The 16,911-nt window shown below is 29.7% G+C and overlaps 1 protein-coding gene across 1 annotated transcript in view; it reads right to left on the reverse strand.

The window, feature by feature from the left end:
- Nucleotides 1-8,681: 8,681 nt before the first annotated feature.
- Nucleotides 8,682-16,911, reverse strand: part of LOC118183044 (tetratricopeptide repeat protein 17) — a 63,770-nt gene continuing 55,540 nt past the window's right edge. The window contains exons 7-8 of the mRNA XM_035352453.2: nucleotides 16,275-16,414; nucleotides 8,682-14,301 (exon numbers count right to left, since the gene is read on the reverse strand). Coding sequence (XP_035208344.1) covers nucleotides 14,058-14,301; nucleotides 16,275-16,414 — 384 coding nt within the window. The 3' untranslated portion in view covers nucleotides 8,682-14,057. The remainder of the gene's footprint in view (nucleotides 14,302-16,274; nucleotides 16,415-16,911) is intronic.

Raw genomic sequence — 16,911 nt, forward strand, 5'->3', positions numbered from 1 at the left:
ATGACAATGCTTCGTTTACTTAGCACAAAGAAGTAAAAAAGCAACCTTCATAAGTTGATCACATTTAAAACAGAGCACTGCTATCCAAATAGAATTTTTATTTTCATTGATAATTACAGTACCAAGCCAAAACTGTATTTGCATAGCAATGCCTATGTTTTTACAAATTAGAAACTGATCTTCAAAAATCTGTGAAGCAGGCTTTATGCTGTAGAATCCCCCTGAAGGTTCCACCCCCTGAGAGGGCATAATTTTCAATTGCGTTCTGCCTGTTAGGCACTACACAAAACAGTCCCAGCTGAGAAGTCCCCACATCAGGCAAAAAGTGGACAAAAGTTCCCCAAGAGGATAGTAGTCATCAGTAATTCTACCGTCCTGGGGCGCCCCAAATTCAAAATGGCAGACTTAAAAGTTTCTTTATTACAACTGCTCCCTCCCAGGCACATGCCGTCACCACTCCCGGTTCCCAGGAATCACAGTGGCGTGGAACACACACACCTGGAAATATGGCTGGTCATCAAAATGCTACCCCCCAGTACAGGGTTCGTACACATTTCTGCACACGGAAATTAAGTACTTTTAAGGACCATTAATGAAAAAAATTAAGGACCTATGAGCAAATGGGAACTGAATAAATTCAATGAAAAATACTATTATATGCCTGAATTTCACTTTTGTAATAGCATCCTAAAAATAAAATAGATCTCTGAGTAGTATGCATTATTACTAAACATGAATTAATTAAAATAATGATTAATAAGTTTGAGAATAAAATAAACTTTATGCAATTTATCAAGTAGCATTAAATATTTTACATTTATAATAGTTGGACATATTTGAAAGAAGACGACATTTACTTACGTTTTACTAATAGTTAGCTTTATGTTGATTTTTTTATGTCTCATTTTGTCACATACTTAGTCAGTCTAGAGCAGTGCTCCGCAACCTTTTCTCACTTGCGACGCACAAAAAATCTTTCTCGAATTTCGTGGCACATCAAAAGCTAATGTATATATGTATTGATTTATACTCAAAATTTACAATAAATTTTTGTTTTTAATTTGAAAAATATACAATTATAAAACCATAACATATTTATTTATATGCAATCATAATAATTATCAATGTGATACCTACGCTTGCTTCAATGAACACAAAAGTTTTATATTCGGCTCAATATCTGACAACGCAACACGAAGTTCTTGGTCAAGATCTTTTAAGCATGACCGCTTATGATTTTTAATTAATAATAGAGTTGAAAAACTTTGCTCACATAAATATGTCGTAGAAAATGTGTAAATTCCTCTCGAATTTTTAGAGGCAGCGCTGCCGTAGAATTTATTACATTGTTTGCAAAAGGATTTCGAATCCAATCGTATTGTTCCGTATTAATGGAATAAAAATATTGATCAAATTTCAGCTGAAGCATACTTAAATGTTGTTGGCCCAGATCCAGAATTGATTGTTTCTTTTCGGTTGTAATATAATTAGTGAAACAACAGTGAAATATATAAAAACATTTAAAATAGACATTATTAAGGAAAAAAAATTGTCATTGCGTATTAAATACATGATAAAAAATTGCAAAATGTCAAATACATGTATTTGATTGCGGCACACCTATATCCTACTCATGGCACACCGGTTGCGGAGCACTGGTCTAGAGGTTTAGTAAATAGCAGGTAGATTTTATGTCAAACGGCATAGGTTAAAATGAGAAGTAAGATCATAATCAGCATGATTCATAACAAAAGACTGAATGTTTTCACCGCTGTTGCTTGCCTAGAAAGAAACCTGCTCATTAGAATAAACCTGAAAGGCCTGATGTAGACACAGTTGGCAAGTGTTGAAACTTAGTCAGGCTCTGTTTGATGCAGTTAGTGTCATAGCTTTGTGTAGAGTTCCAAGGGATTGTAGCCCAGTTAATATACTTTAATGTTCCAATAAGTGATTAAAGTACCAGAGATGATAAGTTGTTTTGTATTATTTTTAAGTTTCACTAGATAAAAAGAATAAGTTTTACTTGAATTTCTACATTTTTGTGTTTTATCTTGTGACCAGAGTGAGTATTAATGAAAAGCAATAACTTGCTTTAATATGTAGAGATAATTTTTAAGGGTAAGCAGTTAGTTATAAATAATTAAATTAGGTAATTAGATACCCTAGCATACTTGCCAACCTATGACACTCAAAAATCAGGAGATTTTTTTAAGAAATCGGGAGATTTTTCACAATGTTAAAAAGACTTTTTAAATGATGAAAATATAGTTTTTAATAATGAGTTAACTTTAAATAGTAACTAATTCTTAAATGCAAGCAACACAAAAATACCTTACACATAAAAAACATTTTTATTACTTGCATCGATTAAGAAAAAAGAAAACCACTTTAATTAATTTTCGTACAAATGTTAGAAACAGTGGCAGATTTTGCTTTCTTTAAGAAAGAAACTTCATAATTTTGTTCGTAGTAATTGCTTGTAGGCCTGCTTTCGCTAATAAAAGCTTTTCTAATGCGTCATCACTAATATTAGATCTAAATTTAGTCCTCGTTTTCGCAACAATACTGAAAATTCTCTCACACTCTGCATTATTATGGGGAACTGTCAAGATGGCCAACATAATTCTAGACAGCTCACTATATTTTAAAATTCCATCAGCAGACATTCTGCATTAGCAACTTTTTGGTCCTCTGTTTCCGAAGAAAAATTTTATTTTTCGTTTTTTTCAACACAACTCATGTTGTCCTTGTGTTTTTGTGTACGCACATGTTTGAGAACATCCGCCCTTCCACCATGCGAAATCGAAAAATCGCAACGACAGGCGGTACACATCACAAATTTATTACATTTCCTTGAGGAAATAATGGAAAGAAAGTCAATTGTGTACGATTTTTGAAACGTACACGAGTATTTCACCTTTCTGGCAGACATAACAAAAGATGATAATTTCTAAAACTATTTCCCTAAGGCACGTATACACAAACAACTCAGGACAAAATGACCGAAATAACTAAAGAACATCCAAATAACAGCTTGCTTTGTCCTCATTGGCTAATTAATATATGCCAGATGACACGTAGTGGAGCACGATGCCCCCATTGGAGAACTGGAGAACGACGCTTCTGGATACGTATATCCTCTGCTCTCACTCACAAAGCAGAAGTTATCTAATTCGCAAGGTTTTGTTTTAGATATAACCTAGAGAAAATTCAATTGCTTTCAGACTGCCAAAATCACTTTTTTTTTTTTTTGTTTTGTTTATATAACAAAGTATTAAGCCAAGTTCCATAAAAATCGTGAGAAATTTTAAGAATAAGAAAAAGTCGGGAGAAATTTATTGTAAATCGGGTTGGCGGGAGAGCGGTCGAAAATCGGGAGTCTCCCGCCTAAATCGGGAGAGTTGGCAACTCTGCCTTAGTCATTACGGATTTACATGGTCACTATTAAATTTTATTTTTTAACAATATTTGTTAAAAAACCTATTAAAATCAAAATCTAATAAAATTTCACAGTTTAAAATACATATAATTTATGACATTGATTCTTAAATGAATTAGGATATACATTAAAAGCTAAACACTCAACAAAATATTTATCCTTAATTTTAATTTGAAGCCTTTCCACACATTTCGGCTGATTTATATCGATTTCCTTCTTTTTAAGCATCTTTTCTAACAATTAGAGATTTGTCTCAATATGCAAACCAATGCTCTCGCTAGTTTCTGCAAGCTTACCTCCTAACTTGTCAACCTCTCCACAAGGTACCTTATGAGGGTTTTCTTGATCTGGTAAAAGTTAAATAGCCCCAAACCCCAGACTGAATCATAAACTGAAAGGCTGAAATCATAAACAATTGGGTAAGTTACATAATAATAACTGCACATATCTTTGAGGAGTAATTTTCTTTATGTATTCAGTTTCTTTCTTCAACAAGTTTCCTTTTCATTTTAGAATTTTTGGATCTAATTAAGGATTTCTGTTATTCTAAAAAACACTAAAATGCATTTAGAATGCATAGAAAATGCATTAAATGCATTTAGAATGTATAGAAAAAGTGGCTAATTTTATTTCTTTAGTAATATGAACATTCAAAAGAAATGTGAAATTCATATGGTATAGCCCGGTAACAAAGCTGGTGTGGCAGAATTTTTAGAATTTAGCGACACACCGGAAAATAAAATCTAAAAATAGCAAAACTTTTAGAATTTAGGAACCACATAGATTGCATCAGGTGGGAAAATGCCTAGTGGCAGCTCTGTGTATGATGCATTAAGACATATTAGGTGAATCTTTTAAATTGTAAGTTTTCAATTTCTTTATTAATAAAAAAATCCCTTTCTATAATGCCTGCCCACTGATAAGATTAGAAGCATTTTTGATGCTTTTTGTCTAGTGAAAGGTAGAGAAAATAAAGAGAAGATAAACATGTTAAGAAAAAGATTCTAGTATCAGGAGTATAACATTCAAATAAATATGTTTTCATTGTTCTTCCAGACGTTCTCCAAAAGGTAAGAAATTCATCGCAAACTTGCTGTAAAATACATACCATGGAGACATTTTTCATTTTGTCACATATTTCTCGAATCTTCTAGAATCATAGGTCTATAAATCTTACCTTCAAACCCTTATCCCTACCAATTCTGTAACAGCAAAAAGCCAGCAATATTTTGGAAAAAAAGAAAGAGAAAAAGTGTAATATTAATTTTATAGAGAAAACTGGTGCATATTCTGAGAATTTTGAATATTCCGAGACAATTGCATAGGAAAAATGCTTACTATGAAAAAATTAAAAACAAGACAATTTTAATTAATTACATAGCTAATTTGGCTCTTGCTAAGAGCTGTTTCGTAAATTATGCTTTATAGCAATATGCCTTATTTATCAGATTCATAGTATTGTATAATAAGTTGCCAAAATGAAACTTTATAATATGACAGAGAAAAATAGAATATTTTATTTTAATGTTATTTTTATACATAATTTCAATGAAATTTATCATATGATGTTTAAAAAAAAATTGGTCGAAAAATTCTCAGATCTCAGAATTAAAAATTTTCTATAGAAACTGATCCTAAAATTGTGAAAATGTTGACAAATCGCCAAATTTAGAGCCGTTTAATAAAAGAATTCACATCCCCAAAAGCGAAATGTTGTTTAAGAGTTCTTTATTAGAAAAAATGAATTTCAAAATGCTTATACTTCACTTCTTGCTTAGAAACTCGAGTAACCCATCATTTATATTAGAAATAGAAACAAATTATAACCCATGAACCCATTCAAAAGATAACCATATAAGTCAGTGAATCGCCAAAAATATTCCTCCAAAATGCTAATTCACACTGAAAATGGCAGTGATAAAAACATACAGAAATTTCAGATGATTAAAATTAAGGACCTTCTGCTGATTTTGGCCAAAATTAAGGACTTTTAAGGACCAAAAATCAATTCCAAAAAATTTAAGGACTTTTAAGGACTCTTAAGGACCATATGAACCCTGCCAGTACTATGTGGGATGCCTGATGCCCACAGTCTCACACAGGACTTATTCCAACCCACCCAGATTGGGCCAATATGGCTAACTTGCTTTAAGGTAACAGCATTTTATAAAAAAGCAGAATTATGAATCGGTTCAATGTTTTGCCATCCATCTGTGCTAGGCACTCAATTCATAATCAAAGCAATGACTGTCATATGAACTGCACGTCACTTGTATTTTACATGATACATGACTGCACAAAATGAGGCACCTTACTATTTTTTAGAATAACTTGCATTACAACAACATATTTTCAGAGATTAAGCCCTTTCACTTCTGTTTAACATTTCTTACTATCTTTCACAAATAATAATAATATACAACTTTAGCTTTTAATACATCCAGAGTGGTTCATACTTTTGTTTAAAAAATTAATCATTTGAGGACTTAGCATAAGAGCATTCTGAAATCTTCGAAAATATCAAATGTTATTTGTTACAATTTTTAATTCCCTATCTACAATGATTGAGTTGCTAATTTTTTATCTTTACGTACATATTTTCAGAATCATTCATACTTTCTTCCAGAAAAATTGCATAATATGAGTTGAAAGACATTTTATATATGACTCAAAACCCATTAAACTTTTCCAGATTTCTTTTGAACACTTTGCTGGTGTATTGTAATATTTTATTTGCTTTTCTAACAAGATTATATTCAAGGTTATTAATCCATTTAAATTGAATACTGTTTAAATTTTAAAATCATTTAGTAAATGTTAACTTATACAAAGCCAAGCTATTACAGGTAGAGTACAAAATAAATAAATATATTTTATCAAAAGGCATTCTAAAAGTCTTAAAATTTCCGCCATGTTTAATTAGTTCTTTAAAAGCTTACCTAAGTTTAATTTTCATCATTCCAAAATCTCCATATATGTTATTTATTCACTGTGTCCACATCAGTATTACCATATTTGGCGGCATATAAGACGCACCCTTATTTAGAAGGCCACACACATGTAGATGTAGAAAAAGTTATGTGCATCTAGACCTTTATCTGGGCTAAAAATAGCATTCAGTATTGAAAGTTAACCTGTGTCCTTCACGTCTAAGATGCAGGTAACTTTTTTGAGACCAAATTTAGGAAAAAAAGCGTGTCTTATATGCCGTCAAATACGGTATCAATATAATAGCAATTCAAGAATTTTTTTTTTTTATCAGTAACTTTTTTTTAACATTTCTAACTAGTAATTTTAATTACATTTCATTTAAAGCCAGGTCATATACTGCTGTGCTGTCACTTAAACCAGTAGTGAAGTTATTTATGGATGGTCCCAATGTCAACCGATTCAGGGACAGTGTTATGATCAAATCTTACTTAACTATATTATAGAAATGATAGTGAAACAATTTCTGTCAGAGTATAGATAAAAATGTGCTCATATACTGATTTTATGTTTTATGTTTATTTAATTATGTTTACTTTTTAATCATTTTAATCAATCTATTCAATCATACTTTCTGTTTAAAATTATTAAAATTCTGTTCATTTATACTGCAAATTATAAATCAAACTTTTATTTATTTACTTATTACTTGCTGTAATACAATATTATAAATATGAAATTTCAGTTTTTATGAAATATATATTGTTTTAATGGACAATATTTATTTCTCTATGTCGAAAGTAAGAATTCCTGTCAATAAGTACCAAAATGCCTCTCTTGATGGTTGAATGTACAAAAAATTTAACTGAAACTAATACAATATTTCCACCCACAGATTGCATACTCTACTTTCTAAAACATGCAGTGGTGCAAGGGGAATGCAAACTTTAAATAAAACTGAATGGAAATTTAAAAAAGAAACACACAAAGCATGGATGTAGAAAATTTTTAATATGCTTTTTTAACAAAAATTCAAATATAACAATAAGCATAAATTAAAGCATTTTACAAAGAAAAATAAAGGTAAATAACTACAGCAAAATAAGAGTTCATAAAATTAACAAATTAAAACACTAACAACTTCCTACCATGCACATTAACAATAAAATCATAAGTAAATTGTATATCAATGCATGGGCAAAATCATAGCTCATAAAATAAACAATGTGAGAGATTCGAATAAATTATACTTTTCAAATATGAAATGAAAATTAAATAGCAGATGATAAAGTCTATATTCCAGAACAATGATTTAGAAGACACCTTCTGAAGCAAGGCATACATACATATTAAGTAAGAATGGAACTAAATTGCCACAACAAAATATTTGAGTGTAACTGCATTTCAGAATAGCGGTCACCTTCAAATTTTTCACCATCGCAATTTTGATCCATTTTTACTGAAAGAACTCATTCCAAAGCTACTTTCAGAAAAAAATATACCAAATAATGCAAATTACAAGATACCTTCTAAGGCAAAATGCTAAAAATTCATAAATTTAAAGCCTAGAAGAAACGCATTTTCGGTTTTAAATAAATTCAGTAGTAAGCCAGAGTTAGATTTAAAAACTCAATCCAGTTTTAAATAAATCAACCAAAAACTAAGATTTCAGAACACAAATACGTCAAAAGAGAAATTTCTTGTCAGAATTCTAAATGATCTTGACCAATAATAAATATCCAGATAAAATAAGTTAGCACAGAAAAAAAAATAAAATTAAAAAAAAAAAACTTCAGTAGCAATGGTTTTTCGTTAATCATTTATATAACTGAAACTATTTAGCTCAATTTTTGAAAAGTATATGCTCTCACTTACACCGAAAATTTCTTAGAAAAGTATAATGTCAACTCAAATCTTTGAGCACACTTAATTCTTGAGCAAAATAATAACATATACAAATCACCAATTCTGTCCTTAAAATTTGCTGATCATATGACATAAATTTGTTCATTGAAAGATAAAAAAAAGAATGAATAATGCATAGGCAAGTTTAAATAAATCATTCTGCTAAAACCAGTATTTCTACGCCTCCCTCTACCCCCCCCAAAATTGAGATTCAATAAACATATATTAATTTTCCTATTCTTTTAAATGAGGCAAAAGATTACATCAGAATTTTAAGGAAATAATCCTTACAAAGTAATAACAGTTAGCAAAATTTAAAATGTTTTTGGACTTTCAGTTAAATACATTCTTTGTTATATTAACAACAATTAGTCTGAATCCCTTCACTACATATGGATAACAAGAGGGATTTTTTTTTTTTTTTTTTTTTTTTAATTTAATGAAAGTAAAACATACACATACAGAATAAAACACAGTGAAACTACTGAAAGAACCATTTTCCTAACAAGTTTAACTCTTAAAATTATCAGTTCTTCTGACAGCGTAGATCAATATTAACACTGAATATCATTAATAGTCACACATGATCCTCTTAGGGAGGTTTTCTGTATTTCCCTTCCCTCCCTCAAAATTAGAAAATTATTCAACATCAATAGTTATACATTACACATGAATATATGATGCATAATAATTATAAAATTTACAGTTAATAATAATATTGATAGCAATTATATATAAAACAATATTAATTACAGCAATAGTAATATTTATGAACTTAATAATATGAAAAATAATAAAAACAACACTTTTATGCAATACTTAAAAGTTTAACTTTACAGCATTTTCATAACAGTAAATAATAACAATAATTTTAGGTATAACAATTAATTACCCCTCACCAAATATATACTTTCACAGTTTACCAACTTCAAAAGAAGTTTCACCATCTTTTTTTCCCTTTCTCCCATTGTTATTCCCTTTCATAGCTTTTACTATTTGTAAACCCAATTACATTAAATATCAGCATTCTTATATATAATAATAGTACAATGCATTGCAACTGCACTTTTCTTCCTCCTGTCAAATAGATTATGCTGTTTTATATCAGCTATTAATATATCATAATCACTTCTCCTACTCACATGGAATCAGAAATAGGCTATCAATCTCATAATGCAAGTTCAACTTTAATGATACATTTTGATAGTCTCTTTCAATATTTCCTTGCTGGTGTAGGTTCAATTATGGTGCAAAATGAACTCACATATACAATGATAGCACTGTATAAATATAGAAGTCACCTATTGGTAGCATGTTTACATTACACGAATCCTGCCTTGCTGTTCAGATTATACTATCTCAGAATATCAAAAAACAAAAACAAAAATTGCACAGTGATGTTTACATTTCTATGATGTCAAACATGCACATTCAGTTTCATAATTCCAGCAATTAATAATTATCAAAGAAACAGCATAGACAGAATACAACTTCCTTCACAAAATAATAATAACCCATAAATGATACAAATGTGCTCATAAAAGGAATTTTTTCAATCCGTTTAAAAAAAAAAAAAAAAGCAATGGGCATCACCCAATTATCATAATTGCTGTTTTTTTTTCTTCTCTTTTTTTATAACAATGTATAAACATTCTGAATTTTCAAAAGCTGTGCAAGAACATACATAACAGTTCTCATGTTCAAGTCATTGTAATCTTTAACTCACTTTTCCAAATGTTAAAAAAAAACTCTTAACAACTAATGTAATTAAAATATAATTCAGAGGTGAAACACCTCTTAAAATTCTTATTGATGTTACATTGATGTCTCAATGATATCAAGGATGCTACCAACCTTGATATCATTGAGAAGACCTAAAAATTAATGAACTTGCTTTAAAAAAAAATTCATTCCAAATGCTTGTGGCAACCCTGTGGCCTACAAATGCTGACATAAAGATCTCTTTCTCAATCTAAGTACTCGTTGCCACATAATTAAGATAAATTTTCTACTAATTTTATTCTTTCCCACAATTAATTATTAAACTGTGAACTTGTCATAAGAAAAAAAAAAAATTACTTCATTCCAAATGCTTGTGGCAATTCTGCGACTTCAATACTCACATTAAGATGCCTTTCTGAATTCACTGGAAGGACACATAATTACAGGAATTTGCTAATCATCTTATTTTTCCTTGCAATAAATCATTAAACTGCAGGGAATTTACAAATACTTAACTTTTGTGTTGTTTTTTTGTTTAGCTTTTGAGTCCCCCGTCCCTTAATACAAAATTTGCAGTTCAGTACTTAAAAGAACTTTCTCAAATGAGCCACTTCCATCATAGTGCTTTCCATGAATTCTAAATCCCAATGATTTATTATCAGCAGATGAAGAACGAACAATTAAAATCTTAAAATTCATCCTGACAATAATTACATACAATACATCAATTTTTACATGTATTCTACAACTATGGCTGTCCATTTGTTTCATTCAATTGCGCAGCATTCTTACATAATAAAACCGAAATGAAAAGTCAAGTTTTAAGTAAAGTCAATTAGTCAAAGCAGTAAATTTGATACTGCAATCAAATTTAGTCAAAGCGGTAAATTTGATACAGTCAAAGCAGTGATCAAAGTCAAAGCAGTAATTAGTCAAAGCAAGTAGCACCATTGATCAAAGCAGTAAATTTGATACTGCATATCATAATACATTTCACTTTTCCAAGTTTTATTACATGGCATAGCATACAAAATAAACAGTACGCTTTAAAATAAATTTATATACATAGCTTCTTCAAATACTTTTGCAATGATTGCCATTTGAAAGAAGTTATAAAACCTTTTCATATATATATATATATATATAAACTGATGTTCTGGATGTAAACTAAATCCATATGGTGAATTGTTTTGAGCAAAAAAATTTATGTAACATTACTTATCACCTGAAATTTAATAATATCAAAAAATGGTCACAATTCGCAGACAAAAGTACATTTGCAGCGTAACCCACACATTTCTCTCTAAATGGCTAACAAGGTAGTACTGTTCTATATTTTACGTTTTTAAATTAAATTTCTGTAAATTTACTTGAAAAACCTTTATAGTAAAAATTTACAATAAAGTAATTCACTGAATCATCAGTTTCCAAAATGAAAGCTACATTTGTTCTAAAGTTGTTGTTCCCACACCCTGAGGAATTTTATCTAAAGAATCAATTGTATGGTATCAAAGTAGCAACTTCAGGACAATGTTTGGAAATTTAGTTGCTGAAGTTGTACATGTTGCAAGCTGTTAAGAGAAATTTTATAGCACTAAAATTGAATTTTCTACCCTTTACTGTTTAAAAAATACTTATAATTGATAAACTAAAAATGCATTCAATTTTTAAGTAGCACAAAGTGACTCTGATTATCTTATATTTCATCCGAAATGCACTTAACAGAGCAATTCCAAATCTTTTAGTATGATATCAAACTACCGAAGGTGCAGTGAACAACATATACTTTCACAAAGCGTTTTTACAGCTGGATATAGTTAATAATGAATACAATAATATAAACAACAAAAAGAATTCATAAAGCACCATAAAAATTTGTTTTCAGTTTTAGAAATTTGTACTATAAAAGTACAATAATCTAGCATGTTTGAGACTGAAAGAAAATTCTGAATTATCAAGTAAACTGAACTATTACACTATAATCCTGCATGTTCTAGACCAGGGTTCCCAACCCTATACCAGCAGGCACCATAGCACCCGCCGATTGTTTAACGTAAGCCCGCTGCTGTGTGATCACAATTAAAAATGTTTGTTTTCAGTAGAATTCTATGTGAAAGTTTTCTCATTTTTAATAAAATAGAAATTGCACCTAACACAGATACCAACAAAAACAGTATTGCGATCAATCTCTTTTTTATGTGCATGTATTATTAACTATAAATTCACCTTGAAAAAGTAAATGGTGCCTGCCTTCCAACAGATGTTCTAGAATGTGTTCTTAGGGACAAAAAGGTTGAAGACCTCTGTTCTAGACTGATAATTTTGGATTATCAAATGTGTCAGATTATTGGACTTATTCATATGTCAGATTATTGGACTTTATAACATATTATGAAAAATTTTAAACAAATTTATAGGTGCAGATGTATTTAATAACCGAAAACATGCTAGAAAGCAAACTATTTGGATAACTTGGCATTCAGCAACTTATTTTTCTAACTTACTGTATTGTTACCACAAAAAGAATTTTCAACCATTTTCTAATACATAATTTAGCATTAACTATTTCTCATATGCTACATGTCTTCTGAAAAAATAAGAAAAACACTTCTAATATTTGGTGACAATTTTTACTAAACTTTCTGTAAACTCATACCTTTTACATGGATCCAAGCAACAGGAATTACAAAGACTACATTTGCACTGACCTGAGTTTGATATTCTTTGACACTAAAATTATAACTTAATCAATTCTGTTCAAAAAACATCTGTATCTGCACTTCTGAATTATTCTTTCAAATGATACCATGTTTCCAGATGATATATGGTAGAAGTTACTATTTTAAATTCAAACAAGAATGTGAATTCAAAAGTCATTCATCAGCTGTTCTGAAATGAAACAGCTGATGAATATTTTTAAGAGTGTTCCTAAATTTTTTCCTGCAGAATTTTTTTAATAGGTTGGGGTTTTAAAGTGGCACTGAAAATGTGAAATACCATCTCATTAAAAATTTACACAAAATCTTATCAGTTGTAATCAGGAGAGTAGAATTATCACATTACCTGTGAATAAAAGGATTGAGAAATTTTGCTTTGAACTATGCTGAAACATGCCCACTGCTAAGAATAAATTAATGTCTCATATATAAAATATTAATATAAAAATGCAGCTTTATTGATTAATGATTTAATGATAATTGATTTAATGATTTGCTTCATAAATGAAAAAGACAGAGATGTTTGAAATAGAAAAGATATCCAATAAAAGACATTCTACTGCACTTAAATCATTCTACTGCTTTTAGTTTGTCACAATTAATTTTGCTGAATTCACATTTCAGCTTATTTTTTCATCAATAAATTAATAAAATACTTTCAATTGCTAAAACCTGTCAGCACTTTATATATGATAAAGAAACTCATTAAATTTATCACACAGACTCAACACAAAGAAATATAATTTAATTTCCTATAAACCAAAGTTTAAGACCATAGCATTTACAGTATGCTATGGTATCCTTTACAGCATGAAATAGCCTATGAGAATAAGTCTGACTTTATGCTTATAGGCTATTCCATACTGTAAATGCTATGTTCATTTTCAAAATTGCCCATTATTTATCAAATACACGAAAGCATATTTTCTTACAAACACATGGATTAAGTACAAACATTTGAATAAATGTTATTCACATCTGTCATACTGTCTTTATTGAGATTCAATTTTCTGCATCAGTTCTTTAATGAGGAGACTTTTTGAATTAACACCAAATACTTTTAACTGATTTGTAAATCAAGTTTCACATTGCATATAAAACTGTCACACTCAAGCTAATGCAGAAAAAATAATTTTGAACGAATAACAGAGTGAAAAAAAAAAAAACCTCAGCAAGCACATAACTCACAAAATCTGTTCTTTTTTTTTTAACAAAGCAACATATTTAAAACAACAAAATGTTTACAAAAAATCAAGCTTCGAATTGTTATAAAACCTATAATTTGTTTCATATAAAGTTGATAAAGCTTTAATGGATAAATATAATTTATCTGAGTACCACATATGTCAGGAGGGCGGCATAACCGTGAACAAAATGGGTAAACCCCCCCAGCACTGTTTTGAATGACCGCATGTTTCCATACCTCTGCCATCCAAACTTTCACGAATTTTTTGTTCTTCATATTCAAGCCTCTGTTCTAACTTAACTTCTGGAGGTGCCTGCTCATTCAATAATTTTTCATGTTGACGTAACCAATACTCGTGTTGTTTCTGGTATTCTCGAAGTTCGGTCAGAGTTCTCTGTAGAGATCTATAAAACATAAAATTCAATATATTTGTGTGTATATCTATTTTTTACTTTGTTAGTATATATATTCTACAACAGGACTTCTTAAACTTTTTTCAGACACGACCCCTTTTTATCACTCAGAATTTTTTTACAACCCCAGATATTAAATACAAAAATCAATATCCTCCCGTAAATAATTTACTTCTTTGGTAAACAATAAACATTTAAAAAGAAGTAACGTTAGGGTTTATTTTAAGCAAGCAAAAATTAAAGAAAATTCTAAAAAGGCAGATGTGTTTGTTTACTGCTGCATAACAAATTAAATGTTAATGCGATATTTGACACTGCTGGACATAAAACATCTCCAACATGTTTCAATGTTGATTTGGTTTTAATTAGCATTAAAGCTGAAAAAGTAGTTTCATAAAAATATGCAGCATTGAATGAGAGATGAAAATTCAATGTCATTTCAAAAATAGTGAGAAATCTAGTTCTAACTCCAATTCAGAATTTATCAAGGATTTTTGTGAAAACTCAAATTTTAAGTTTGAATCGCTAGATACCTTTACTGATTCCTTTTGTACTTTATATAACAGGTAATTAATTGTATTAATATCAATTAATGTAATGTCTTTAAAAGTCTAATCTCATTAATGTCAATTAATGTAATTTCTTTAAAAGTCTTATGAATACAGTTTCCTTAAATTCAACTATCGAACTGAATTTTCGCGACCCCATTCGGAGCCGTGACCCACAGTTTAAGAAACCCTGCGCTACATTAACTTTATTTACTAAATGTTCGACTACATAAAGTAAAATATTTTATAAGTAAAATTCCACATATTTTACTTTATGTACTTCATTTATTAGCACACAACTTTTAATTGATTAAAGTTGTCTAGCTTTTTTACCTTTTAAGTTACAGGCAAGACAATCTTATTTTTTCTTTTTTTTTTTTTTCTTTTTTTTTTTTTTTTTTTTTAAATTTAGATCACAATTTTAAAAGATCCCAAACCCTTTGAATCTCTTAAATACTTTGACCAGTCCTGCCTTTCTGAAGAAAACGACATACATTACTTTTTTATTACACGTTGTCTTTTCACCATTGTGGCCGTGGGATCATTTTCAAAGACCCGTATTTACTTAATTGACATATTGAAACATCAAAAAATGATATGTTCATTTCACCACTAGTTATCCTCTTAGAAACAATATGATGGCCACCATCTTTCAATAATTTAAGTGTTTTTTATTGATTCTGACACATTCCTCCTTTTGGTGCTCAGTTAATTATGCGGAACCCAACCGCAAACTAGTTTTTTCATATGCAATTCTTCCTGAATAAATTTATGAATGGAGACTGATCCAATGTACTGTATCATGTGGTAGTAGGTGTAGCGTTTATCAATGACTAACATTACTGCTGAAAACAGCCTTCAAGTGCGTTCTTCATCCTGAAGAGAATTGTGACCTCTGTGAAATTCTGCAAACCATCTGAATACAGTAGCACAAGATGAACCTTCATTTCCAAATGCTAATTGTAGACATTGAACGCATTCTTCTTGATTCAATCTCATTTTAAAATCATAGAAAATCATAGTGCGATAATGTTCTCACATAAACTCCATTTTTTTTCTGCCTAAAATTTATTCTATGCTTAACTACTTGCAACTGGCCAACGAAAAATCTTCTGTCGGCTGAAACAGTTCATATTTTCAAATCTAACTGTTAATGTTTTTCTGCCCCTTATCGTCTATATATGTATCTCAAAAATTTTAGAGTGACTTCCGTATAACAAAAAATTATATACAGCCACTGAAAATTTAAACTAATTCATAAATTTGTCAATAAATAATTTACGAATCCTCATCATTCACAAAATTTTCAAACTTTGTATCCCAATAAATATTTTTTATGTGCATAAATGCATAAAAAGAACAATAAATATTAATTTTAAAGCATTACAAAATAAAATGACTATTTAATATTCTTACATGTGCTGGGCTTCAAGAGCTTTCTCAAGTTTGCTATGGCACATGACAGCATGATACCTCTGCTCTGCATTTTTAAAATCAGGTTGCACTTTCAGAGTGTTTTCAAAACAGATGGCTGATTTGTTATAATCTGCTAAAACCTATAAAAATACATAGTTCGATTTTCAATAATAATTATTACTATATACATTTCAGTAAAAGAACAACATTTTCTATTCAAAATACAGTCAAAAGTCGTTAATCCGGACTCGTCGGGACTTCGGCGATTCCGGATTATAGATCATCAGTTTAAATCTCGTAAGATGGCATGCAGAAATTCTAAAATTAAAAATATGAAACCGTAATTTATGAAATAAAGAACAATTATGATCTAAAGGGTATCAAAATTTGCAAAAAGAAAAAGCTTAATATTTATTTGTTTACTTTATTAAACATTTCTTTCAATGTAAGTTGTTTAAGTTTTGCTTCATTTCATGTGATAATACTTTCTCTTTAATTCTATTAAACAGACATAATTTCTTGTTCAATTACAAAGTTCTGCCGTTCAAGTCCTATAATTGCTGTGTCAAGAACACCGGCTAATTTGTCAATCGAAATTTTTTTGTTTTCAATAACCTCTGTCACTTTTCTTCGCTAT

This window comes from Stegodyphus dumicola, chromosome 8 (assembly GCF_044657685.1).
Source record: "Stegodyphus dumicola isolate Sdum_Otavi_A_Nest chromosome 8, ASM4465768v1".
Lineage (NCBI taxonomy): Eukaryota > Metazoa > Arthropoda > Arachnida > Araneae > Eresidae > Stegodyphus > Stegodyphus dumicola.